Raw genomic sequence first — 25399 nt, forward strand, 5'->3', positions numbered from 1 at the left:
CAAGATACTTTAAGTATTGACAGTGGCATTGCCTTGAAAACTAATGTATTATTCTTCTGTGCGAGGCATTACTGTATCTAAAGGCATTCGCTTATTTTTGCAATTTTCTTGTAATTTTTTTTTAGCTGTCTGCGAACTTGAAATTTTGCGATAAAAGGAAAGGAACTCCCCGTCTCTTTTTTTCACTCTCTTTCTATCCCTTTCTTCAATGCTCTCTCTGGAAATTCTCTCTTGTGTTTGCTCAGGCGTCGGCTTTTCATTTTTCCATACTTTATTTACTTTTCTCTCCGATTTTTGTTGTTTTTTTGGGTGCAACAAGTGTGCGGCGCTTTGTTGTTGTACCGTTTTTTATGTTAATTAACCAAAACGAGTTGTTGTTTGTGTGTTCGTTATGGTTGACTAGTTAAGCGCGTAGAGAGCAAGGGAGGTGGAGAAAGAGAAAAGGAGAGAGAGGGCAGATCATTACGAAATGGGGAAAACGTTGCTTTCAAATTCTCCAGTGTTGCCACCTGATCAAATTAACACTTGTTACGCTCCGCGATCTTGAATGGCGACCCTCTTTAACCCTCCCCTGGTCAACGAGTTTTCGCTGCTCATAGTGAATTTTCCATTTTAAGATCGTCATAATCGTTTTTATAAAATTGCCACTTGATTTCAATGTGACATTAATAAAGAGTGTGACCATTTAAAGGACCTTTGATTGAACAACCTAAGAAAACGTTTTATAACCGATTCACAACCGCTTCATAACCGATTTGACTTATCTATCTTAATTTATATTTTAGCCTTTGCTAGTTTTGATCGACCTTTTAGCAGTCGTAACTTTTTGGCCAACGATAATTGGCAACACTGGTTGTTAAGCCGCATGACTTGTTTTTTTTTTTTGACCGCACATAAAATTAAAATTTTTGTTGTTTGTTTACCGATCATCTTTGCATTCTCTCTCGCTCTCTTTTATTTCTACCCGATTGCATTTCGTTTTGCCTCGTTTTATTTGGCTTTGGCCTTACTCATTTTGTTTCGGACTTTTGCTACGTGCACTTCGCAGCAACGCTGAAAAAGAGAGAAAAGAGTGGGAGGGAGAGAAAGAGTGACCGAAAGAGTGTTGAAACAACACAGAGAGAGAGCCCTAGTGCCTAGAGAACAGACTTCTCTGAAAACCATTATAATTTTTTTTAATAAATCATTAATTTTTCCAAGTGAGTAACTTTAACCCGCCCTTCACCCAATTTTCCAAAAGCAGCGACGCGAGAGAAATTCATCAATGCAATGAGTCAGAAGAGAATGCTGCGAGATAAACCTAGAGATAAAGATAAAGGGGGAGAACTGAGAAGCAGAGCAGATATTTAGTGGGTCACTTTAAGTAGGAGTTCCAGAACTCGATCTCGGGATCCTCAAGAGTTGTAGGCTTAATTTCTGAGATAGCAGCTTAGGTCGGATAATCTTAAAGATGTCTAGAAAAAAAAACTCGGAACCTATGAGAATTTTTAAATTTGTAAAGCTTTATTGTATCTTTTTCTAATTGCAATCTATAACATAATATGTTTGCCAGTTTTTTTTTTGTAGAAGTTTGCTTTAGCTGCCTTTTTAGCCATAGAGAGTATCTGTTAGTTGATAAACTCCAGTTTGAGTTCTGGCTAATTGTGCTTTTACTGCCGGCGACCTCCAGACCCCGCCCCATTCTCCTCCACCCCCTCCCCTCGCACTCCATTTAACCATTTTCGTATCTTATCTTTCTCTTTTTCACTTGCACAACACTTTGCGTGGGCTTTTACTTTTCTTCTTCTCGTCGCTGCTGCTTTTTTGTGTGTTGTTTAAGTGCTTTTGAAAGTGAAAGAGCGCTCGAAAAATGGAAATAACAAATTAAGAAAAAAACCCTCAAGGAGTTGACTCTTTTGTTAAAACTGGTAGACTGAGAAAAGATTCTGGGTTGTTCACAGCCATTTCGCATTGTTGATCAGTTAACGAATTTAGGCGTGTTTTATTCAAATTCTGAGCAGTTTGTTATTTTACTTTTCGGATGAGTTTAAACAGATACAGATACGGAGTTCTTTAGCCCCTAAATAAAATTTGTCATGCATATGATGTAATTCCTCCTGCAATTTTATTTAAATAAGTTAATACTATTTATTTTTATTAAATCTCTAAGATACATTTTCTTAAAACTTTATCTATTGAACATTTTTGCGAACTCAAAAATTGTACTTAATATCACTTATTCTACTTTCAATCAGTATTGATAAGATTATTCTCGATTACCACACTTCAAAACCCTGTACACCCGTCTCGATTAAAGTGCATTTAATTTCGCTGAACATTTCTTTTGAATCATTTATGGACGTAGGTTAAGTTGTCTTTTTTTTTTTTGCTTACGCCAACTAGAATGATAACAGAAATTTATGTTTGTACAGTTTTCTTTTGTTGTTTCTTTTTTTTTTTTTATCAATTTTCAAGTTGATAAACTCTTTTTTTTGTGTCAAGCATGTTTCGCGTTTCGGGGACTACGTAATGTTCTAATTTTGGTTCTGAGAGCATTGCTGATATCCCAAAAATGGAGATGCTAGAATGGATAGCTTTTTTTAATAAAGGTTGCTGGTAATTAGGGTGGTCTGCGTGAACAAATGTTGGTTGGTGATTATCGTCAATGGTAAATAAATTGGTTGATTTTAATAATTGTAATGCTTTTAGAACTGGAATAAATCTAGGTTATGTACATATTAAAAAAAATTTTATTTTAAAAATGTATAATATGATCGTTAGATATGAAACAATTGCTTTCCTTTATATCTTTTCGTTACCAATATGGAGCTTATAAGTAATACTTTATTATCCTAAAAGTTCTGGAAACCGCCCATCGTCAGGGTTCACTGTACTTGGCTAAGCCCTCGAGTTCGTTATTGGCGATATGCTCATATCGCACTATTCTGTACGTTCGTACGTACATATGTTGTGGCATGTCGGTTTGCGAGTACCGGAATGTTGGACCCAAGGTCTTGACTGTCTGATATCGGTTACACCATGGTTCTCGGGAACACGATCCACTGGCTCTGACTTGATGTTTGCCAACTTCTTAGCACTGTTTATAGTTCTATTTTCATTTCTATTGCGTGGGATCGGCTTACTATATCTTGGAAGCAGTGTTTACCAGGCGGGTCAGAGTCGTAGATTGCAACAATAAATAGCGATTCCGCAAAACAATGCAACCATTATTCTTTTAACAACAACCTACCTGTAGCTAACTGACCTGAATTGATCATATGAGTTGAAAGTACTTCCAGAGTTGCTTTATTGGACTTATTGGTGTTCTTTGTGTGCTTTTATTGATGTTTGGTCTACTGAGATAAGTATTGCTTTGTGTCCTAACAATTCAGTCAGTAATATTTAGTTTTTTTTTTTGATTGCGTAGTTAATAAATATTTTGAAATGTTTCCAAGTTTATAATGTTCTGCAAGGTGTTGCTTTTTGATATAATATTTTCGATTTATTCTCTCATTAGAATATAAATATATGATATATTCGTTTTTCGGGAAGTTCTTGTTTTTCCTGTAGGGTGTTACTTCTTTTGTAGGGTATCCAATAGTCGGCTAAAGCAGTCTCCTCTTCGTTGTTGCTGGGCTATTATAAAATTTTGCTCAACTTGCTTACGCAGGCAGAGGCGGTAAAAGAGCGAGAGCGAGTAAGCTCCAAACTTGCTCCAAGGCACTGTGGGGCCAACAACCATTTTGTTGGTCAAAACCCATTTTAAGCCTTGCTATGGACAGAATTGTAGGGGCTCAAAGGACAAATTTTGCTATATCTTATGAGCAAATTGTGACCCCTGTCGTCACAATAGTATTTATATTTACGCATATAGTTTAACGTATCGATATTGAATAATGTTAAATAGATACTGGAAAATGCAAATGCACTTCATCTGAAATCGATAAAGTCAAAGAATAATTTGCCTTCAATTTTTTATCAGTGTAAGTGATGTAGTGGTTCGATAAGTAGGTATAAAGTTACACAAAACTCGGTGACTTATTTATTTGAACCAACAAGTGTGGTTGTTGGCCCCATTGTGCAGGGCAGCGACGCCGGCGTCGGCAGCAACGCAGCAGCTAAGCGCGGCTGCAAAAAAATTGAGACAGTCGCGACGGCGCGCTCGTTTCAAGCAGACGTTTTTCCCTCTCTCAGCAGTTACAGTCTACCGTTGTGTGCGTTGTGCCGCTGTTGTTAATGTTGTTGGTTATGTTCTTCTTGTTGTTGTTGTTGTTGTGATACGAAACACTCTCCTTGTCGCTCCCGCAATTTTTGACGTTTTTTTTCGTGTGTTCTTTAGTGTTGATCCAACGAGAAGAAGAAGAAGAAGAAGCAGAAGAAGAATCTTATAGCAAGAAGAAGCAAAAACAAACTGCGGTTGGTATTCGAACATTCAAACACATTTTCATAAGTCTAAAACTAAAGTTAAGCAGCGCACCTGTATTGAGTGAGTGTGTCTGTGTGTGTCACCTACCTGTGTGAGTGTCGGTGTGTGAGTGTCGGTGTGCCAGTGTGAGTGACCAGAGGTGGACAGTCAACGGCTTTTCTAAATTGACATACTTTCTAAAAGGCAGCAACAAAAGCGCAGAGGAGCAGCAAAATCTCTGACCAGCAGAAAAAGCGTCAGCAAGTACAGTGATCCCTCGAAATTGTCGAAGCAGAGAGCCTGGAGCTAACGCACTGACAAATAAATTATATAAGGAGTGACGCGAATTCTTTAGGATTATTCTTTTTTCCTTAGAAACTGGTTTAAATAAGTATCTTTATAGGTAAAATGTATTACCATATCAAGAGTCTATATCTATGGAACATCAAAATTATGTTTTAATTATATATTTTATATAATTAAAGATATATTACATGATTTTATAAACTCGAGCTAGCAGGGCTGCCAAAAGGAGAGGGCTCACTGTAATGCCACACACTCTGCAGCAGGTTCACACCTCCTCGTTCCCCCTGCCCCTTTTTGCACCCTGCTCATAAACAAGTTGAAAGACCGGTGGACAGTGTAAATGACCAAAACCCAGACCAAAACCGAAACTAACTGCTATTTGCGATGGCGATGGCGAAAAGTCGGAAAAGTCGACAGGAAAAAGATCCAACCGCCTTTATATGGACTGTCGTGAAATACAATCGATGTCAAATTAGTGGAAAAATGGAAGTCGATCGGGGAACAACTTCCGCTTGCATAAGGTTTTACCAAGAAATCGATGGGGATGCCAAAATAATTGGCGATTATTCGAATCGATTATGATGGTTTCGGAATAACAAACAAATGCTTTCGTTGCCTCAACGAAATAGCTTAAAAGGCATTCAACTTGGTAGGGATTAAGATCTTTGAAATCAATACAAACGAAATGAAAGTTATGTTTTATCATATATACAAATTGATATCTATGGTTTCTCATCCCTTAAAGATATATTTTACATAGTTCAGAGTTCTTGGTTTAATATAAAGAGACTTTAAAAGTCTTTAAAAAAACCCAATAGAAATATCACACATTTAATATAACTAGTTTCTCATTCCTTATAGATACAATTTAAATAGTTACGAGCTCTTGGGTTAAAATTAAGATATCCAAGTAAAACAAATGCAGGTTAAACTGTTGATTTAAGCCCATCCAAATCGTAATTATTATGGGTCGGATTTCTGTGGCGCCGGAAGGGGGTCGGCGGATAAGGGGGGACGGACGCCCATGGCATGCGATCGCTGAGCTGCGCCGCTGCCAACTTGCGCGCGTGTCTCAATGCATTTAAATTCGCTTTTTAATTTCTCAAATGATAGAGTAGTGCATATTAACGTACATTTTCAGCATTTTATTAAGCCATTTTTTGTGGAGTTTGCTTTTGCTTTTCTCTGCAATGTCTGTGTGTGTGTTTGTGTATATAAATTAAATGTTTTATCAGGTGCATAAGCTTACTTTTATCTACACCTGACGCTGACCGCGTGCTTAAAAAGTGAGATACAGTCGTCGCTGGGTAGTTGAAATTTTAAAATAATTTTTAATGGTATTTTAGAGGTCAATATGTATGAATTTTAATTTTAAAAATTAATTTTATCAGTTCTAATAAAGAAAGCCCATTGTAATTCTCCATTTCCATTAAAAATCATTTTTATAAAAGGAAACCCCTAGTAAAATGAACCCATTAGACAATTTGTAAGGGAAGCATGTATCTTTAGTGCCTAATTACATTGTGAATAGTTGACTCCAAAGTCAAAACTCGTTTAGTAAATCCACCTGAAATCCAAAGGCCACCTGTTGAGTGATCACGGTATATTTGAGTTTGTGATGGAGGAAAAGCTGTTTGTTGTCTAGCTGGCTTTTTTGTGGGGGGAGGCGGTGGAGGGGGAGGAGGTGCGGAGATCATTGGCCATCCATCGTTGGCCGCATTGCTAAAATTCCGCAGCTTTCTTTTGTTGTGTCTCTCAGCCTCCAAAAGTTGTTAATTTTGTGGCCGCACCCAAGTAAAAACTAACTGATTGGTAGAATTCTCTACGCTCAACTGTGAAGGTCAGTTAACTGAGTAGTAGAAGTTGAGAGAAGAGTTCTAAAAACAATTTGATGACGCTTCATTGATTTTCAATAACTTTACCTCATTTGCATTATTCACCCGAAAAAACAATTCCTGTTTGTATTTGTCATTAGCACGAATTCCATGCTGAAAATGTCAAAAAGTTGGGGGGAACGAAATTAGCCATTAATAAAAGAACAGGTTGATCACGCTTTACAAGGGGTGTCGGAAGTAGATGAATAGCTTACAATATTTTTAGAATTTTTTATGAGTAGGTTTTGAAGATACTTTTAAAAAATATCTAACAAAAAAGATGTAGATCTCTAGGCAATTCATTAAAATCCAAACGCAGACATTTTATGCAATGTAGTCAATGTCTATCTTTAAGATACTTTTCTTATAAGATAGGTTTTTGCACATGGGGTAATCTCAGCTTCTTAACCCTTTTCTGCCTTTATCTGCAAAGTACTTACGCACATCCTTCAGATACTCTTTTATTATAAGATCGATTTTTGCTCATAGGGTAATCTCGGCTTCTTAACCCTTTACCGCCTTGTATTCGTGATGTTCTTTTCGCTGTTCACAAAATGCACACTACACATCCGAGAAACTGAAAGACAAGCTTAGGCAGCATCTGCTTCTTTCGCTTTTCATGCCTCGTCGTCTTTTGTTTTTTATTATGTCTTTTTTTTTTTCTGTTTTTCGAATACTTCAATTACATGTGCCCCTGTGTGCGAGGGTTTTTGTCTGGTTGTTGAGTTGTATGTATGAGCACGTTTCCACGTACGACGAAGGTAAGGAGGCGTGGCAGGGGGGCGGGGGAGGGGATATATACAGGGGTATACCTGAAAGATCGCCAGACATATTGCACTCGAGCTTCAAAGCTTCAAGTTAAATGACGACGTCGGCTGAGGCAGCGACGCTTTCGTGTTGCGTCAAAGTTCAAGGTGTAAAATATTTTTCTTTTTTTTAATGCGATAAATTTCTCATGGTGTGCACTGAAAAAATTGCAGTCTTATACAACACTATCAAATATAAATATATTTAAAGTGATAGACATATTTAATGTTATTTTACTTACTTAATTTGGCTTTCTTTTAAATGTAAACTACCTATTGCTGGTGTTTTATTATTAAGCCTTTTACGCATTCATTGAATCTCTCAAATATCTGGTATTTTTTCTATATATATATATATCGCCATATAATTATTGCTTGAAAAATCTGGGGATATTACTGGAGTCATTTGTAATATCAACCCTTCAGGCCTTCATTAAATCTCTCGAATATCTGGTATTTTCTCTCTGTGCACCTGCTTGAGTTAGCGACGATAATAACTTGATGTGCTGCCTGCCTTTTTGAAATTGTTATAACCTGAGCTCACCACCAAATGCTCATATAGTTGTGAACCTCGTAATCGTCATCCTCATCGGCATTATCATTGACTGGCGCACAGTTAAAAATAGTGAATTGTTAATTGAAGAAATGACTAATTGTGCAATTGATTGTTTGCTTTGCTCTCTGATTTGTTATTGTTTTTGCCACCACACTCGTTTTCAATCTACCAAGGCAAAAGTGCGGTTGTGGGACTGCGTCAAATTAAATTTAACGCCGATTGAAATTTCTATGACTCAGGTATCAGGTGGTGTCAAGATTTTACCAAGAAACGCAGCCTATTAAGGGAAAATTAAAGGTGAAACGAGGTGTGGGTAAAAATAAAATGCAAATAAGTGAGAAGTAAAAATAAATGAATCTCGTATGGCAATTGTAAATATTTTTTGGGCACTGAAAATAATTGAGAATAAAGAAATGAAGGTGGATATATATATAAATTTAACAAGATTTTGACCTCTTTGCGAAACGTGAATAGAGAAGAGTCCAAGAGATGCTAAATAAAAATGCTGGGATTTGTTTTTAATTTGCGAGGCATTGATAATTTAATTGTTGTTAATGTGGCACTTTTTGTGCCTTTCCATAATTCTAATGTTAGACACATTAAAAACGGCTAATTGAATTTCTCCAATGAATGCGAAAAGTAAAACATTTTTATGTTTGTTAAAATTAAAGTTTAAAAAATATATAATTTTTTAAATTTTATATTACGAGCTTTAAAACAAAACTCAAACTTATTCTCTGCTTTGATCAAAACTGAGAAACAACTAATCTAAAAATGTATTATTTTGTAGTATAGGATGATTATCCAACAACGGATGTGCGGCAATTAATCAACACTTCCGCAGCTTAGCTCTTTACAACACTGCTGCACACCTGCATTGTCACCTGAGTTTTTTTCTTACAGAGTGTGTGTGTGTGTGTGTTTACCTTGTCATTGAGCTATCTTCCGTCTCTATCGCACTCCCCTCGGTGTATTGTTTTTGTTTTTTTATCGAAATGTAATCATCTCCAGCGGCGACTTGGAAAACAAAAAGTAGAAAAATTTAGTTGCCATGGCTGTTTGTTTTACTTTTTAATGTTGTTTTAATGGCAGCTGTGTGTGTGATGTTGAGTGCGACTGTTTGCCTGTGTGCACATTTTCATTAACGCTTATTTGTTAATGGCCTGTGAGTTGTTGGTTTTTTTTCTCCTCCGTGCCTTGCTGACTGCATATAAATCAATCGGGAAAATATTGGTCAATGGGGAATTTGGGGACTATAAATTTTAACCACTTTTATATATTTCTGGCAGTTCAGAGAATGATATAAGGTTGGAATTTGTTAGGAATGGTTTACCAAAAAACTTAAACTGTAGATAGGTTTTCAAATTTAAAAAACAGAAATTTAAAGAAATTTTTTTAAATCTAGTGTTGGAAAACACTCAAAAACGCCGTATTATATAAATAAGTCGCTAAAAAAACCCATTTGCTGGCAATGTGAGTCATTTGAAATCAAAATAAAAAACAATCTTTGCTTAGAAATTACTGAGTTATGGACTTGATTCACTAATCCAGTCTATAATAATTTGGCTGACTAAGAGTTTAGAAATTCCTATGCATTCATCATCAGCTTTTTCTTAGATATTTTTTTTTTTTATCTCATTGTCGGCAAACTAATAAAGTCAAGACAACAATTGAAGTTGGGGCTGCACATTAACGTATGCATAACCTCAAAACCCAATGTCACGCATATTATTTACTCCTCAGCCTTTAGTGGCTGTCTCCATCTCTACAGCTCTATAGCTCTAGAGCTAGCGCTATCGCTATTGTTAGCAATATTTGCACGAGTGTGTTTGAGAGTCGAAATAAACAGAAATAAACTGAAATGAAATGGAATGAAATTAGCTAACAAGCCAAGCCGAGGCTGTCGTCGTTGTCTAACCTAACCGTCCGTCAGTCATAAATAAGTTGCAAATAATATGCGGACGACGGACATAAAAATAACTAATGGCAGATGGAGCCATCCACCTGTCTGTCCCCCTCTCTATCAGTAGGTTGCATCATAAAGCATGCCTCGTCGCACAGTGCATGCAAATTGTCAGCGTTTCATAACACACTATCTCTATATGGCGAAAAAAAAATAAAACCGAACAAAATTTAACGAGAAAAGAAACCCCTCTGTCCATTTATTTGACAATTGCCGAACGTTTTGTCTTTCAAATAATTGTCGAACTGCAAACGAAAGCATTAGCCATGGCAAACAGCCGTAAATAACCCAGGGCAACAAGTGGGCGCAGTTTTGGCCTAATAAAAAAGTACGAGTGACGGGGCGGATGAGTAACGTGTTTACATACTCCAGCGGTGACTGTACCTGATTTCAGGTACATGTTCAAGTACGTGTGTACCCCCATCGAAGAATCTCTAAAAATAGTTGCCTGGTAACTAGTTTTTATATTTTTTCTAACATTATCTGGGGTTTGTTTATTTTCTGACTGCTAGTTTGGGAATTTAGTGATGAATAATAACCCATTTAAAACTTGCGGAATGCCAAGTGCTCAGTGTTATTGGTTTTGTTACCCGATAATTGTGGTATTTTTAAATTTGTTCTGGACAATTCACATTGGGTAATTTGTTTATTTTTAGAAACTATTTTGGTTATTGGTGTTGCCATTCATTCATAGTGAAACACTATTATTGGAGAGACATAGTGTTGGTAAACGTTTCTTTAAAAAGCTTTTATACCTGTTAATACTAGAGTTGTAAAGATCTGGCTTAACTGAAACAGTCCTCTTTTTATAATTTCAAACATTTGTGTTTTGTAAAAGAACCAGTGTTGGGAAACGGGGCTAAAAGGCATTCGACCTAGTATTTGAGAATCCATGAACATTTAATGTGAGCTCATTTATGGTATCGCTGCAAGCACCCGAAAAATAATTCAGTATTGGGAAATCCTTTCGATTGTGGGCATGTGCCAAACAATCTATTATTTATCAATTTCGATTCGATGGGGTTGATATATTGCTGATGATGTCTTGTCAACATGCGACCAAATTGTCTGTGTCTGACGTCCCGAGTTCTGGTATTCAATTTGCTGATTTTTCAGGGTGATCATTTTGTTACTATTTTTTTTGTGCTAATGACAAGATATCCCCCAACTTTTATCATGAGTTGGTTCCGTTTTTGGTCTCCATTTGCCAATTTCTAATTGCTCTTCCCCCCTTAATTTCCCCCCATTGTTATGTCTACCTTTTTTTTTTCCTGTTCGGTGAGGCAAATAAAATATTTTTGGGCCAATTGCCCTGCGACTCTGTGTGTTTTGTGTGTGTGTGTGTGAAGTTAGATAAGATATGCACATGATTTTATTGTAAACGTTGTTGGGTCACCATGTGTCGTTGTTGTTACCTCGGGCGGAAGTGACTGCGACAACATTAACTTGATTTTATTACCATTTTTACCAATTTATTCTACGTGTTGTAAAACACACGACAAAGAGCACAAATCGTGCACTTCGATTTGATTGCCTTGGCAGAAGCCGAAAGTCATTAACCAATTTCTTTCGATCCGACACAACTCACGTACTTTGTATCTGTGCACTAAAGGAAGGTAATAAAACCAAACAGTTGCGATCGGGGATTTAGGAATGCATATTTGTTCAAATCGTTATTGTGATATTTTTTTTTAATGCTGGAAATATGAAATCAATCGCTAAAAATTGGAAGTAGAAATAATAGTTTGTAAACCCAGTTATATTTTTTAACAAATTCTATATTGTTTGAACAATGACATTTCCCAACACCAGAACGTGCTTAATGTCCACTCACAATATAATTGGTATCGTTCGGCGGCCAGTGCTGATAAGCTAGCTCCCTTACGTAATTTGACCCAATTAAGATTATCGATTCAAATAACATGAAAATTTCAGGGTAACCCCGCTCACACCAGCACATTTGGATATATTATTGTGCTGTATGTGAATTACTTCTCACAAAAACTTTCCATTGATTGACTGCCTCATCTGCCTGCTTCCCTAATTCCCCCACAAAAATCGGGGGCCAAATTTGTCAGCTAGATAAACCAACAAATGGCCAACAATGTATCTGTTTGCGTGTGTTTTGCATGCGGTACGTTGACAATTGACAAAAACAATTAACGGCAATCTATCGATTGTGGGTGGGGGTTTTGTGGTTGCATAACGGAGCTTCGCCCCAAGGAGTAGAAAAAACACATCATCCAGTAGATGATAATCATTGAGCCGTATCATTGCCTCGAACCTGTCGAGTTGTTAACTTTATAACTCGACTTATGTCTTTCAAAACACGAGTTTATATGTGAAAACAAGGTTTCATAGTGTTACGAATAACAAGTTTTGCAATAAAAATTAATTTTTTTCATTTAAAAAGAGTTAAACTTTGAAAATATTAAAAGTACGTAAAAATGTCAGTGTTGGTAAACCGTTTTGGAAACACCCTAGTCATTCCTTCGTTAATAATCTCTAATAAAAAACCATAGCAAATAAATCCCCGACGCAAAACAACTAAGTGTTCCGGTTATTTTTTTTTTTAAAAGAGTTAAACTTTGAAAATATTCAAAGTACATAAAAATGTCAGTGTTGGTAAATCGTGTTTGAAACACCCAAGTCATTCTTTCATTAATAATCCCCAATAAAAAACTTTGGCAAATAAATCCCCGACACAAAAGAACTAATTGTTCTTGTGAGTTGGCAGTTAAAAAAAAAAAAAAACTAAAAAGAGGGAACTAAAAAGCAGACATGACGGAAAGGCATGGACAGTGGGCCTCGTGGGCACGGACAGTGGGACAAATCCGGGGGAAACGTGTGTGAGAGAATCACTAATGTATTTGCGTGCCGAGTTAATTGTGGCATCGCTGATGTTTTCATTTCCCCTTCGTGAGGTGTCTCATTTTCCGCCGCCCCCCTTCCCATCATTTCCCCCCTGCGGACTTCCATGTGTGCCTTTATTGTTGTTCCGCCGCTGTCATATATTTTCTTTACGTGCGCGATTTTGTTTGCTCTTTGCTATCTAGAACATTTAAGCCTAATTTGCTTCATTAAATCGTCACATTTGTTAGTATGTCTTCTGTCTTTTTTTGTTGTGTTATTTAATTTTTCAAATTTTTGTTTTCTTTTTCCCCTGGAAGCAAAATGAACGTCAAGTTGACGGGTTCTCAGTTTTGGTCAGAAGGGTATATTAGTTTTTAGAGCCCAGTGCCATAAACTTTTGATTGCTAATCAGAAATTTTATGGGGAGATTTCAGGGTATCGGTTAACCAACTTAGATTGATATACTTACCTGTTATTACTTACTTAAATCTTGCCAAATGCATTGTAAAAATATAGTTCTTTTATTTTATTTAAAAGCGAGGTATATGCTATTCCACAGGTTAAAATGTTTTTCTTTTGTTTTTTGAAAAGAAAAACTGCCGCCAACTTGATTAATACCTTTGTTCTCTGGTCTATTTGTTCGCTGTAGCTGTTTTAGCCTTTAATGAACAGCTGTGAGGACCTGGACAAATGCTACAAAAAACAAAAAGCCAAGCTAAATTCTAATGATATTAAGATTGCCTGCTGCTTTTCGGTTTGTTTTTACTCGCTTTGTTTTGCCGCCCGGTTCCATTCATAAAACACATCCCATATAGTTTACTTGGTCAGTTTGCTTTGGCTGATCGCTTGATTGCCTTCGGTTGCGCATTTTAATTATTGGGTAGGAAAAATCAACTCGCCATGAAAACAAAAGAGAAAAAAACCCTAAAAATAAAGACAAATAATTGTTGAAATTAAAAGTGGACGGGGGCCAGACATAATTTTATTTAAAGCTCATTATTATGAGGGTTTTTGGGAGGAACGTGAAGAAAAGTAAAAGCGATGAGTTGCGGGCGGAGTGTGGGGCTTTTACTTCTCATTTTTCCTCTTTTGACTCCATTTAATTTGATGGATTTTAAAATGCGTTGCGCATGCGCAATAACAGTTTTTCCCTCTCATAAAGTGTGTTGGTTGTGTTCCGCTGGTCAAACAATAAACGTGATTTTTGCCGTCTCTACTTTGACTCATTAATGTAGTTAATGGATATTAAACATAAACAAAACAAAGCTCTCCAGGGGGAATCTCTGGCTCGATCTCGCTGCTGGTGTCTCCAAAAAGCGAAACTGAAGTTATGTAAACTGAATGAATTGAATGATTGTGAGAAGAGAGGAAGAATAGTGACAGCAAGTCCATTAATTAACAAAATTATAATAATTACAAAACGCAAGAGCTGTGGAGTAGAAAAAGATTAATTCATTTTTAAATATTTAATACATTTAATTTGTATCCTTTATAAAGTCAAACCTTTGTGCTGCAATAAAGAACTTAGATAATGCTTCTATAAAACTTCAATTAATACTACCCCAGGTCAAAAACTGGCCACATAAAAGCATACATATCTCAACTAATTGAGGCTTTGTTTGATAGTTTTCCTCTCTGTGTATGTGGCTGTTACACCGGCATTCGAATTAAAGTTTTAAATGTTTTTCTGTATAAATTACAGATAAATTTGCCAAATCATTTCCGCCACAGCGGCAAACGATCAAAGGTAGTGTGTAGTTTGTAGTTTGTGTACCCATGCTGATGTGAACAAGCAAGAGTGCTGAAAAAATCTAAATTAAATAAAATAAAATCACAATCAGAGGAAGTGACGCTTTTATTCATGAAAGCAAAAAAAAAGATTGTCTGAAAGCCGGAGAAAAGAGGCAGGATGCACTTAATTACCGATTTCGATTCACTTGGCGACACGATTGCGCTGAATTCGGATATCAGGCCAAAGGAATTCGAGGCCGTTGATTAGCAGAGAACTTAAAAAAAAATGAAGAAAAAACCGACCCATTGACAAAAAACCAAACAGAACCATGAGCTCATTCCATTTTTTTTCGAGGAGCCCTCTTCAAGTTCACGCAGTGGCGATAATAAATGTGGCATGATGTCATAACTTGTGCAAACCGAACCACATCAACTCGAATATTATTTTTAAAACCAAAGGGGAAGGGGGGATCCCCAGGGATCGACTTTGGGATACCCTAGGAAACTAATAACGACCATCTGGGGATCTGAGTTCGAGGGCAGAACAATGGAGTAATTGTACCAAAAAAGAGTTGGCAGAATAAAATTCGGGTTTCATTTTAATCGTATTATATCATACTAACGATCAGATATTATACGATTATAACAAATTGCATAGTATCTTTAAAGAAGTATAAATTAACTTTATATCCTAACTTTGGAAATTAAATTGATCGAAACCAATGTTTAATATTTATTTAGGGGGTATCCCTTATTGATACCACTTTGGATACCGAAATGTACAGCAAAATCAAACAATCCCCATATAGAGGGTGAAATAACAAATATCTTTTGCAGCCAATGATTATTTATTTGCATTTCCCTAGAAATATCGAGCGTCATAGCAAAGATACGCGGAAAAGGCAAAGTCAAAGTCAAAAAGCGAACCCAAAGCACAAAACTATTTCGATTCCATTGACGTCATGGCTTGTCACGTGAACTGCTGAACCGCTGAACCCACTGCCCCCTGACCCCTCCTCGGGTGCCCACAGTACCAGTTCAAAAGTCAATTGTGTCAAATTTAATTGGATATTCATATTTGGGGTGGCCGACAGCCTTCCATGCTCTTAAAATAGAATTTTAGCCGTTTGTTAATGTTAATATCAAGTGCACACCAAATAGGGGAAGCAAACACTTTTAAAAACCAAATTATGGCTCACAAATTTGTGAAGAGCAAACTTTAAAACTTGGACGGACCTTAAGTGTTTAGTGTTGCACAACGAAGATAAAGTAAATTATCAAATGTAAACACACACTTATTTTCAAAGGCAAAGATCGTTTAGCCAGTATTTGTGATTTCTAATTTCATAACAAGGGTTTGTAGTTCAGTTTGCGTTAATTACACTTGTTATTTAGTAGGATCTGTTGTAGAAAGCACCGTAATCGGAGTACCTTATAAGAAAAATGATATCCATACTAGTTTATTAGCTGGAAAACAATAATACATTACCTGTTGCCTTTTTATTCTGGTGATTCAGTCTTGCTCATCCATAAACACAACCATTTCCGTCTGGCCATTAGGAAGTTGTCCAGCTGGGATACATTATATCTATTAATTGGGTAACTAACGCTGAATAAATATGGATATGTCTTTGATTTAACGACTCCGATGTGTATCTGTATCTTTTTGTTTGTGGCTTTAGTAGTAGTCTGCTGCAGTTTGCTGTCTGAGTGCCAGGTGAAATCATAAATACTTATAAATCTATACCAGATATAACCACATGGTCAAGCTGTGATATATTTTCTATTTTGTTTCTATTATATACATATGGTCGGGAATTATACTGAGTGTGCCAATTCTGCAAGAAATTGTATTCAGTCACGTCGTGATCTTTCGATTTGCAACTAAAACAACGCATGCATAACGTTTTTTAAAGTTTATAAAGTGTAAAATAGGATATGACACTTTCATACTTTTCTCATTTGTCAGAGGGCCAAGTTTTTATCTCAAATTGTTCTACCATTGTTCACCGACTCATCACCCATTTATCTTTAAGAACTGAGTAATATCTTTTTTATTTGGTCGAGCCTTAAATCGTTTTGGATTTTCCATAACAGAGCTAACTATTTTCGTTTATTAATTTATGAAATACATTTATTAATAAAATATTTTTATTTATTTTTCAGATTGCAGCACAAAAACAACGAAGAGTTTTGACGAAAAATTCCCAAGGAAGAAAACATTTCGTTTCGATCGATAAGAAAAGACAGGAAGCTTCAGAATGTCTCCAAAAGCGGTGAGTAAAGCTCTTTAATAATTTGGGAATTATAATAGATGAGTTATTAGTTTATTGTTTTTCCCAACACATGGTGTTCTTAACATGACAAGTCAGTATTTTAACCAACCCAAAATATTCCATTAAAATGGTAACCATATATTGTTGGGTTCTCAGAAAAAAACTGATAAAGCTCAAATGGCAAAGGAAATACTGTAGTCTCTTCACTAGAATATGACAAGAGAAGACGATAGTTAATCATTAAACTTTAGTTATTAAATCATAGTCACTACCAGGAACACGTCGTAAGCTATCAATTATCAGAAATTGTATCCTTATCGACAGCACTTGAACCACAATTGTCGTCAATCGCAGAGAGGGATCCCATCTTTTGATAGAATATTTTTCGGGGGGATGGCCAGCCGAAAGACGAAGACGTCATATTATTTGCTCAATTGTTGACGTTGGTTATTCTATTATTTCCTTGGACATTTGCCAAACAATTTCATCATATACATAGAGCAGAGCGCCAGGGAAATTAGATTAAATGTCGACGTCATTGATATGGCAGAAAGTTGACCATGCCATTTCTGTTTCCCCCCCCCGCAATTTGGCAATTTCTTTTGACATGTGATTTCTTTTTGTCAGCTCGAAAAGTTCTTATCTCAAAAAGTTCTTATAGCGGTGGCTTTATTGTTGATGGATGGATGGTTAGGGTTTCATCATTACAATCACGTGTGTGAGTGATTCTATAGTGAATGTTGCATGATTGGCGGGTGATTTCTTGTACTCCTAGTTGCAATGTGTGAAACCGAACTTTAAGAAGTCGTTTCCCTTTGGTATTAACTTCTCTCTCAGTCGGTGCAAATCGTGCTTGAATGGTTTCTCCATAACTTTCCCTTTTCGCTATAGTTTTCCCCCAATAGGCATAGGTATGGATGTTTGCATAGCTTGATATCTGGGGGGAGGGGTTAATTGCTCTTGGAGGCCCGGAGCGGCTCCAATAAAATAGAACTGACAGGCAATGCGTCGTATGATTGACGCTGATTTGTTTGCCCACCTTGGGGTTTGGCCACAGCGCTGGTCAGAACGATTGAACCACTGTCGAATACAATTTTGGATTTAAAAATTGTATGTCTTAATTATTAATCAAGCTAAAAATAATGTAACTGCAATTTATTACAATTATAAATTAAATTTTAGCAAAGTCAAAAACTTTTTAGATTTTTTAAAGTATCTATAATATACCTTTTTCGATTTATATCAATGATAAATATATAAATCTCAGCACTTCCTAACTCTTATTATTATAAAGATTAAATATTCTTGTGGTATATATAAATATAATTTTATTTATTATTGATTTTTCGATGCATAAAGGAAAAAACATTTTAAGTGATAATTCATCAATTGAAAATTAAAATTTTTACTGAACTTGAATAATATTACAATTTAAATAGATTAAACTTAGCAGTTCCTAATTCTTATATAGAGAGAGAATATATAGATCTTTATAATATATTGATCTATCTAAATCTATATAAATATAGAGCATATTATAGATATAATATATATTTTTGCTCCCACTAGGAAGTACATTTTTGGAGCATGGCCTATTATCTTGACCTCCATTGCATTTGCATACTCCCCTACCGTCGTTCCACAGACCCAGTTGACCTCTATGGTCAGTGGTCTGCCTGTCAAGAGTGTCAGCTTTTTGGTATGGTCGCTGCTCGCTGCTGTCCAATTTTAGATGCATAATTAACATGCAATTTATATTAACTTGACAACGAATGACTCGGACAAATGTGTGAATCCCCCTTCCCCTTCCCCGTTTTTCGTAGGGCAGAAATTAAGTTCACGTTTGTTGTGGTGTACTACGAATTCCCTCCGCTTTTCTTTTGCGTTCTGCCGCCGCCGCTTTTCTTTTCCCAGTGTTTTTCTAGCATTCATTTTCCTTCTGCTTTCCTCTTTTGGGGGCTTAAAAACGTGCCGTGACTTTTCCATTTTCCTCAGTTGCCGCTGGACAACAGAATCGCATTGAACGCGTCGTGTTTGGCTCGCTGAATTTCCGCTTTGTCGCTGTGTGTCTTCTTCAGTGCTTTCCCGTAGAGTTTTCTTGGACGAAAGACGAAAGACTTTTCCCAGCCGGAGATTAGCATAGAAAAGCGTAATAATTCAAAGGCTACTGCGCAACCCCTTTTCGGTGCCCAAAATGGTCGTCGTCTCCGACAGCCGCGTCCGTTTGCCGCGCTACGGCGGAGTCAGCGTGAAGCGGAAAACGGTACGGAAAACTCGAAACACCTTAAGTAATTTCCCGCTTTTCCCCCCCGGGAAATCCCTAATTTTTTTGTAGGTGCTGCTGTGCTGTGCTGTGTGCACTTTTGTGGTTTCAAGTCTAAAATCATTTTTGAAAAAACTGGTTATGCCTCCAACTTCCGTTACTGTGTTTGTGTAAAACTTTGGGTGGAAGTATCTTTTTGTTTTTGGTGGCCAGGGGAAACAGAAACCGCGGTTGCATTAACCCAAAAACGTTAATTGGATTGAAATGAAAAACGTTTTCAATTTCCTAGCATTGTGTCACGTTTGATTTGCATTCAGCAGCAGCAGAAAGCGAAAACAAAACAATGAGCTCAAACTGAAAACTGAAAACTGAAAACAGAAACCAAAACCAAATAAAGTGATGAAATTTGCGTGTCAGGGAACTCAAAATTTAAGTTAGCTGCATCGTTTTTTTCCCATGACCTGGAGAATGGCACCAAAAACATAATACAACCGGATTTTCACCAACCAAAACAGAGATAAATAAATAACATTTCAAAGTTACCATCTTATAAATAAACTTCATAGAATAAGATGAATACTCGCATTACTTTTCTGAATTTCTTAAGAAATCCCTACAAATATTTAAAGCTTAAACCTTTTTTTTTTATTAAAAAATATATATTATATTAAAAAAATTTTTTCTTAACTTGAAAGGTTTATTAAAATGTTTAATAAACGAAAAACTCAAAAATGTGTGTTGTATTTTAACCAATCTTTCTAGTTTTTGGAATAATTTAAATTTTAAAAGAATGTTTTTCACGACTTTATATATTTTTTTTTAATTTTGGATTATTTTCCTAATAAAATCAATAATTATTACTTTTATTTTAACTAGGCATTTGCTGATAATTTCCATTTTGTGCACTATTTGGATGGTTTTTATGCAGCATATTTGGGTTGCATTGTCTGGGGTGCATATTAACCCCCACTTTGATCTGTGATCGCATTTACTTTGACCCCAATACGGCGATTGCGTAACGAGAGACTGCAGTTAGTACAGTTGACATCTCACGCGCCCTCCTCATGTGCGAAGTGGGTGGAATTTCCCTCGATTTTCCACCTCTTCGTGGCAGAGGCAGCTGGAAATTGGTCAAGTGACAGGCGCACTGGGCTAGATAGCACCTAAGCTCTCTCTTGTATAACAACGACCACTGGCCATCCGGTCTATAAGACCGGAGGGGCACCTCCCCCCTTTTCCACCTTTTCCCCTATTTATTTCCACTATCTATATGGTCATTTCCAGCTTGTTGCTATTGTCATGCCTGATTGATTTTTGCTGTTGCCGTTGCTCTTTTCCGAGCGTGATTTTTCACTATGGTCCGCTTTCATTTTCTGTCTTTCTCCTTTGCTCTCCATTTTCCTCCGCTTTTCCTCCGTTTTCCCCCCTGTTTCAACCATTTCACCCATTTGAAACGTGTGTTGTGTGTGCGTTTAAGTCGAAAGCCCGACTTATGCAAGCCAAGTCGTGGCAATCGCATTGAATCGAATCCAATCCTCCAGAGCGAAATGAGAGCTCTTGGCACGTGTCCTCCTCGCATGTCGGTGGACTCCAATCCCGTTAATCCATCGACCCCTAAAAAGGGGGGTCTTCTCTACCCCCCTCACACTGCGCAGTCGACACCTCTATCGAAAAATGTCAGTTATTTATTTATTGTTTGCATACGAACCTTGTTTGTTTGCCCAACTTGAGTGTATTCCACACCACGATCTAGATGGTTTTACAAGTCATGAATGGCATTTTAAATTCCCTTCATGGGGCGCCCATCAATTCAGCCAAAAAAATGTTGGTCGAGGAGATATATAAAGGAACTAGCTAGCTGAATTTGGGAACATGGTGGGTTATAATATTATACTATATTAAATACATACACTAGCAAAGCTGAGACTCATCAGCTAAAATTAAGGAGAACCTAGGATATATAAATAATACCTATATATTGGGTTTTACAAGAAATACGTACATAGAAACAATTATACTAATAGCAAATACACATATTATTGCATAGGAAAACGTTAAAGGATAGATAACAATCAGCAAAGTACTCCACCATACGAATTTCATTGAAAATCCTCAAGGAACTCTTGGCTCTGCAGTTATAATAACCTTTATCTCCGCTTTTTCCAGCTAAATGTGCGCGTCACGACAATGGACGCGGAACTGGAGTTCGCCATCCAGTCGACGACGACGGGCAAACAATTGTTTGACCAGGTGGTGAAGACGATCGGCCTGCGGGAGGTTTGGTTCTTTGGACTCCAGTACACCGACTCAAAGGGCGACTCCACATGGATCAAGCTGTACAAAAAGGTAAGCCGTCGAGTTGGTTTTTAGCACTTACTCTAAACAAATGTATAAGGTGATTTCTAATTACCCACACTATGTGAACTATTTAATAAGATGCATGTATTTAATTGTAATATATAATGTATGGAATACCATGTAGCCCGAATCGCCGGCCATAAAGACCATAAAATATTTAAAGCGTGTGAAGAAGTATGTGGACAAAAAGACAGCCGACAGCAATGGAGTGAATCAGGCGGAGACGAGCGAAGAGGACGACGACGCCGATGATATGGTGGGGACAGAAGAGGAACCTATAAGCCAAAAGCCCTGCAGAAGTCCCTAAGAAAGTCCCTGCTAGATCAAGAACCCATAATACTTTCCTGTAAATTAGCCATCGTTATGATTTCCAAGCCTCTTAATGCTTAGCCTAAGTTATTTAGTGATTTAAGGACCTAATCCACTAATAAATGCAATCTCTGTGTATAATTTAATGCTGCACCACAACAAAAAGACTGGATCAATGCCGTTTTCGACATGGGTAACACTCAGACAAATGCACTTTCTATATAATTATGACTATTATTATTTTTATTAGACCAAATATTGTACGAAATCAATTTAACATCAAATCTGATGTATTGATAGTGAATTGAATTTCTGTTGATAAAGTTGGATTGTATTTTTTGTTTTATGAGAAATCCATTATATATTATTAGTTTTTGAGAAATAAATTCTAACAGAGCCATGTTTTCCCTCCGACAGGTGATGAACCAGGACGTGAAGAAGGAGAACCCCTTGCAGTTCAGATTCCGTGCCAAATTCTACCCCGAGGACGTGGCCGAGGAGCTGATCCAGGACATCACCCTGCGCCTGTTCTACCTGCAGGTGAAGAATGCCATACTGACCGACGAGATCTATTGTCCGCCGGAGACGTCCGTGCTGCTCGCCTCGTACGCCGTGCAGGCGCGTCACGGTGACCACAACAAGACCACCCACACAGCCGGCTTCCTGGCCAACGATCGGCTGCTGCCGCAGCGCGTCATCGACCAGCACAAGATGTCCAAGGACGAGTGGGAGCAGTCGATCATGACCTGGTGGCAGGAGCATCGCAGCATGCTGCGCGAGGACGCCATGATGGAGTATCTGAAGATCGCCCAGGACCTGGAGATGTACGGCGTCAATTACTTTGAGATCCGCAACAAGAAGGGCACGGATCTTTGGCTGGGCGTAGACGCCCTGGGCCTGAACATTTACGAGCAGGACGACAGGCTGACGCCGAAGATTGGCTTCCCGTGGTCCGAGATCCGCAACATCTCCTTCTCGGAGAAGAAGTTCATCATCAAGCCGATCGACAAGAAGGCGCCGGACTTTATGTTCTTCGCGCCGCGCGTCCGCATCAACAAGCGCATCCTGGCCCTCTGCATGGGCAACCACGAGCTGTACATGCGTCGCCGCAAGCCGGACACCATCGACGTGCAGCAGATGAAGGCGCAGGCGCGAGAGGAGAAGAATGCCAAACAGCAGGAGCGGTACGTCTCGATAGATATGTGATGGAGCCCTGCATGAAACAAAACTTTTGGGATTGTTCTAAAAATAAGAATCGCATGACTCAAGTCATGCTTTACAAGTTATAATGATCCCAGTGTCCGAATGTTGCATATCCGCTTTGACTGATATCTAATATCGGTTACATACTAACTCTGATTCATGCAGGGCTCTTATCTGTAAACATTCTCGCAGCTCATACGACCATCGTCTCAAAAATTACCCTTTTCTTATTTTCGGTTCTCTTCTGCTTCCCTTTGTTCCTTAGTGAGAAACTGCAGCTGGCGCTGGCCGCACGCGAACGCGCTGAAAAGAAGCAGCAGGAGTACGAGGATCGGCTGAAGCAGATGCAGGAGGACATGGAACGTTCGCAGCGCGACCTCCTGGAGGCCCAGGACATGATCCGCCGTCTGGAGGAGCAGCTCAAGCAGCTGCAGGCCGCCAAGGACGAGCTGGAGCTGCGCCAAAAGGAGCTGCAGGCGATGCTGCAGCGTCTCGAGGAGGCCAAGAACATGGAGGCCGTCGAGAAGCTCAAGCTCGAGGAGGAGATCATGGCCAAGCAGATGGAGGTGCAGCGCATCCAGGACGAGGTCAACGCCAAGGACGAGGAGACCAAGCGCCTGCAGGACGAGGTGGAGGACGCCCGACGCAAGCAGGTCATTGCGGTATAATTTTGAACATTAGTTAGCTTACAAGAGCTAACTAACGTAGCCTTGCTGATTGTGGAGTTGAACTTAGTAATCAATGTTGTCCCCTTTTGCAGGCCGAAGCCGCCGCCGCTCTGCTGGCCGCGTCGACAACGCCGCAGCACCATCACGTGGCCGAGGATGAGAACGAGAACGAGGAGGAGCTGACGAACGGCGACGCCGGTGGCGATGTGTCGCGCGACCTGGACACCGACGAGCATATCAAGGACCCCATCGAGGACAGACGCACGCTGGCCGAGCGCAACGAGCGCTTGCACGATCAGCTTAAGGTGGGTTTGAAACGATCTGTGGATTATCTATTCCCTGAACTGAAATTACCAAAGAGAAAATATTATTAGAAATGAAACAATTTCTAAAAATACAAATGTATAATCTTAATATTTATAAAGCCAAACAGAGGCTCTGTAAACGCTTTTCGTAATGATACAATATAAAGTTCTTATAAAAGGGTTTATATTCAGTACATTCTTAGTATAATATAGAGTGCCTGTAGAAGAGGTTCATATTCAGTATATTACTTGACACTTCAGTGAATAAACTTCATAAGTAAGTTATAATTAGGATGATTTTTTTTTTGGTTATACTGTTTATGTTTCATATTCAGCATATAACTTGACACTTCATTAAATAAACTTCATAAGTTAGATATAATTAGGATGATTTTCTTTGGTTATACTGTTTATGACAAAATTCTCTGAAAAAGAAATATGGTACTAATAATATTTTGTTTATTTGCAGGCTCTGAAACAAGATCTGGCGCAGTCTCGCGACGAGACGAAAGAGACGGCAAACGACAAGATCCATCGCGAGAACGTTCGCCAGGGACGTGACAAGTACAAGACGCTCCGCGAGATCCGCAAGGGTAACACAAAGCGTCGTGTCGATCAGTTCGAGAACATGTAAAGCCTATAGTCTTCAGACTAAAGAAAGATCGATATAGCGAGCGAGAGCTAGAGCGAGAGGGAGGGAGCCGAGTCCCCAGAAAGAAAAAGAGAAAGATATAACTACAACAAGAGAAGATAATAATAACGATGATGATGATAAGATGAGATGATGAAGAAGCAACAAATATAATTCCGGTCGCTGGCAAAGCCTATCCCCCCAGCGACGTCCCTTTTCTACCCACAAGAACTTCCTGCCTCCTAAGTGAATTGAAGAGATCCACAATTTTAATATATATATATATCGTTTGACCGCCGTTTTGTCTCTGAGCTTGTATAGAGGAATCAAGAAAACCAAGAAATCGAAGTAAAATTCAGCCAGACACACACTGAAAGCGACAAATACGGCCAGGACCAGATCTTAAAGGACAATCAGCAAATGAAAGGATCTAGCTATCGGAAAATTGTCAAGATCCCCCAACAGAAACAATAGAAAAAGTACATTTCTCCTTTTCCCAATGGATTCATAGAGAAAACGGAACGAATAGTAATAGATATTGAAAAACACCAACAAAAACAACATCAACAAAACAGCTACTACAACAAAACAACAAACTATTTGCATTTTCCCCCGTTATAATTATTATTTTTATTATTATATAATTACTATTTTTTTTTAAATTTGTATAATTAAATAAGAACTTGATTAATTGTTTCTTAAATTAACTTGAGAGAGAGCAACAAACAAAAAGAGAAAAAATATATTATATAAAATATTTTTCTTTAATCTATTTTTGTTTTGAAAGAAAAGATTCTTAAAAAATGAGAAAACAAACAACAAAAACTATTGTGAAAAAACCAAACAAAAAGTTTTTAAATTAAACAATAAAAATGTAAAACACAACAAAAGCGCTGTCTTTGCGGATCAAAAA

General features: G+C 37.9%; 1 protein-coding gene across 11 annotated transcripts in view; it reads left to right on the forward strand.

Annotated features, from left to right (window-relative positions):
* Positions 1-25258, forward strand: part of LOC119558087 (moesin/ezrin/radixin homolog 1) — a 29806-nt gene extending 4548 nt beyond the window's left edge. For 2 of the 11 annotated variants that reach the window (XM_037871285.1, XM_037871286.1), the window contains exons 2-9: positions 16640-16749; positions 21179-21358; positions 21495-21626; positions 21846-21872; positions 22097-22863; positions 23148-23544; positions 23643-23855; positions 24325-25258. In XM_037871285.1, the coding sequence (XP_037727213.1) occupies positions 16735-16749; positions 21179-21358; positions 21495-21626; positions 21846-21872; positions 22097-22863; positions 23148-23544; positions 23643-23855; positions 24325-24489 (1896 nt within the window). In that variant the 5' untranslated portion in view covers positions 16640-16734 and the 3' untranslated portion in view covers positions 24490-25258. Of the gene's footprint in view, positions 1-1180; positions 1200-4136; positions 4396-16639; positions 16750-18749; positions 19013-21178; positions 21359-21494; positions 21627-21845; positions 21873-22096; positions 22864-23147; positions 23545-23642; positions 23856-24324 lie in introns of those variants that run through there. The other 9 variants (XM_037871287.1, XM_037871284.1, XM_037871292.1 and 6 more) reach the window with 9 other exon arrangements.
* Positions 25259-25399: the final 141 nt, after the last annotated feature.

This window comes from Drosophila subpulchrella, chromosome X (assembly GCF_014743375.2).
Source record: "Drosophila subpulchrella strain 33 F10 #4 breed RU33 chromosome X, RU_Dsub_v1.1 Primary Assembly, whole genome shotgun sequence".
Taxonomy (NCBI): Eukaryota; Metazoa; Arthropoda; class Insecta; order Diptera; family Drosophilidae; genus Drosophila; species Drosophila subpulchrella.